This window comes from Dipteris shenzhenensis, chromosome 9, assembly GCF_047967505.1.
Source record: "Dipteris shenzhenensis isolate YYH24624 ecotype China chromosome 9, Dip_SZ_1.0, whole genome shotgun sequence".
Taxonomy (NCBI): Eukaryota; Viridiplantae; Streptophyta; class Polypodiopsida; order Gleicheniales; family Dipteridaceae; genus Dipteris; species Dipteris shenzhenensis.
In genome coordinates, this window is record NC_141604.1 from 29517097 (window position 1) to 29519151 (window position 2055).

The 2055-nt window shown below is 43.2% G+C and overlaps 1 protein-coding gene across 1 annotated transcript; it reads left to right on the top strand.

Moving 5' to 3' along the window:
* The first annotated feature begins 244 nt into the window (after positions 1 to 244).
* Positions 245 to 1287, top strand: LOC147898480 (xyloglucan endotransglucosylase protein 2-like). The gene is made up of 4 exons (XM_087378736.1): positions 245 to 338; positions 418 to 518; positions 627 to 820; positions 909 to 1287. The coding sequence occupies exons 1-4, from the start codon at positions 311 to 313 to the stop codon at positions 1285 to 1287; spliced, it is 702 nt and encodes a 233-aa protein (XP_087234862.1). The 5' UTR covers positions 245 to 310.
* Positions 1288 to 2055: the final 768 nt, after the last annotated feature.

The window sequence follows — 2055 nt, forward strand, 5'->3', positions numbered from 1 at the left end:
TGCAGCCAATCTCATAACACAATCACTGCCCATCGTTCTTTCCTCAGCATTTCGCCTTGTCCTTTGCCATCTTTGCAGCTCCAGCTGCACTACTCTTTTTCTGCATGTTCTAAATATCGGTAATATTACGTCCTCAGCTTCCTGACTTGCTCTTCTCATGACGACCCAGAGTTGTTTATTCCTGATCTGCTGTACCCTCCCTTTGGCGCTCGCCATCAGTAGCAATCCTGCCATTGGTAACTTCACCAACGACTTCTATGTCACCGGAGGCGGCTCAGATCACGTGAAGACGCTCAAACGTGGCCGAGTGATGCAGCTCATGTTGGACCAATTTTCTGGTAACGTTTTGGGGGCGCTCAAGCTTTGTTATTGCAAACAGTTTTATGACACCATGACCCAATTCACTATAAAATGCAGCTGCGGGGTTCGCGTCGAAGAACAGGTATCTGTTTGGAAGCATTGACATCCAGATAAAGCTCATCTCTGGCAATTCTGCGGGCACCGTGACTTCCTTCTATGTGAGTTCTGTTTTGTTTCTGTCGAGTGTAGCCAAGAAAGAAGCCAAGTTTGTCTTTCAGATGTTTTTCTCGGAAGATTACGAACCTGATGCTCGCTTATGCCTTCAGTTCTCGTCTGAGACGGTCAACCACGATGAACTAGACTTTGAATTCCTTGGCAATGTGTCTGGCCAACCTTACATTCTGCAGACGAACGTCTTTTCCAGCGGTGTGGGTGGAAGAGAGCAACGAATCTACCTGTGGTTCGACCCTGCAGACAAATATCACACCTACTCTGTGCTATGGAATCAACAACACATCATGTAAGGTGGTCTTCGCTGGGCTGTATTTTAACTGGGATGCATATGGAATTATTGCCCATCTTACACTCTTCGATGTCTCGGAATCCAGCTTCTCTGTGGACGGGATCCCGATTCGAGAATTCGCTAACAACGAAGCGGCTGGCGTTCCATACCTCCGCAAGCAACCCATGAGGATATATTCCAGCGTTTGGAACGGAGATAGCTGGGCAACAAGGGGTGGGCTGGTCAAAATCGATTGGAGTGAAGCACCTTTCGTTGCATCCTACACGAATTACAAACTGGATGCATGCACAGAAGCTGTTGATGCACGGTGCTCAGCGGGAAAGTGGTGGAACCAAGGAACGTATTATACGTTAGACATAGAGCAGCAAAACAGACTTCGATGGGTGGAGCAAAACTACATGATATACAACTACTGCACCGATGCCCAAAGATATCCAGTGCCCCCTGCAGAATGCAATCGATAGCTGCAGTTAATGTGTATTGCAGCCCTTATAAGTTCCATCGATCTTCAAGCCTTACGGAATCCTTGTTTGTTCGTAACATCATGTTCATGATTCAAGCATTGGAAATGCTTCAAGGCTTCTCCTGCCCATGCATTGAGAATTGGAGATTGACATGGTTAAGTAGTCAATTGTCCTGGCAAAAAAAAGAAAATTGGATATATTTATTCGTAACGGTAAAGGTAAACGTAAAGGTAGGGACAACCAAATATAACCAAAATAACTTCATAAAAAATTTCACAAAAGGTTTTAAATGATACCAATTGAGTAAGATAGCGTTGCCTTATATGTACTTCTAGTAAATAAAAGCACTTAGTAAACAAGGCAACTCACAAAAGGACTTAGTAATATGAGGTGTAGCCTTAGCATTATATGTAAAAGTAAGGATAACCAAATATAACCAAAATAACAATTCACAAAACGTTTTAAATGATACTAAATGAATAAGATACTATTGCCTTATCCATACTTCTAGTAAATAAAAGCAAGGCAACTCACAAGAAGACTTAGTAAAATACGTTGAGGTGCATATGGCTTGGTAGCCTTAGCCCGTACTGGGTGCTTGAATGGGTAATATGACCAAACCAAAATATCTAGCTTGCTTGAAGTGCACATGGCTTGGTATCCAAGCCCTTGCTAGAGTTCTTGAATGCCCCTTGTCATAGTGGGTGGACATGACCAAGCCAAAATTCCTAAAAATATATACATGTTTTGAACACAAGTAAATGCTCG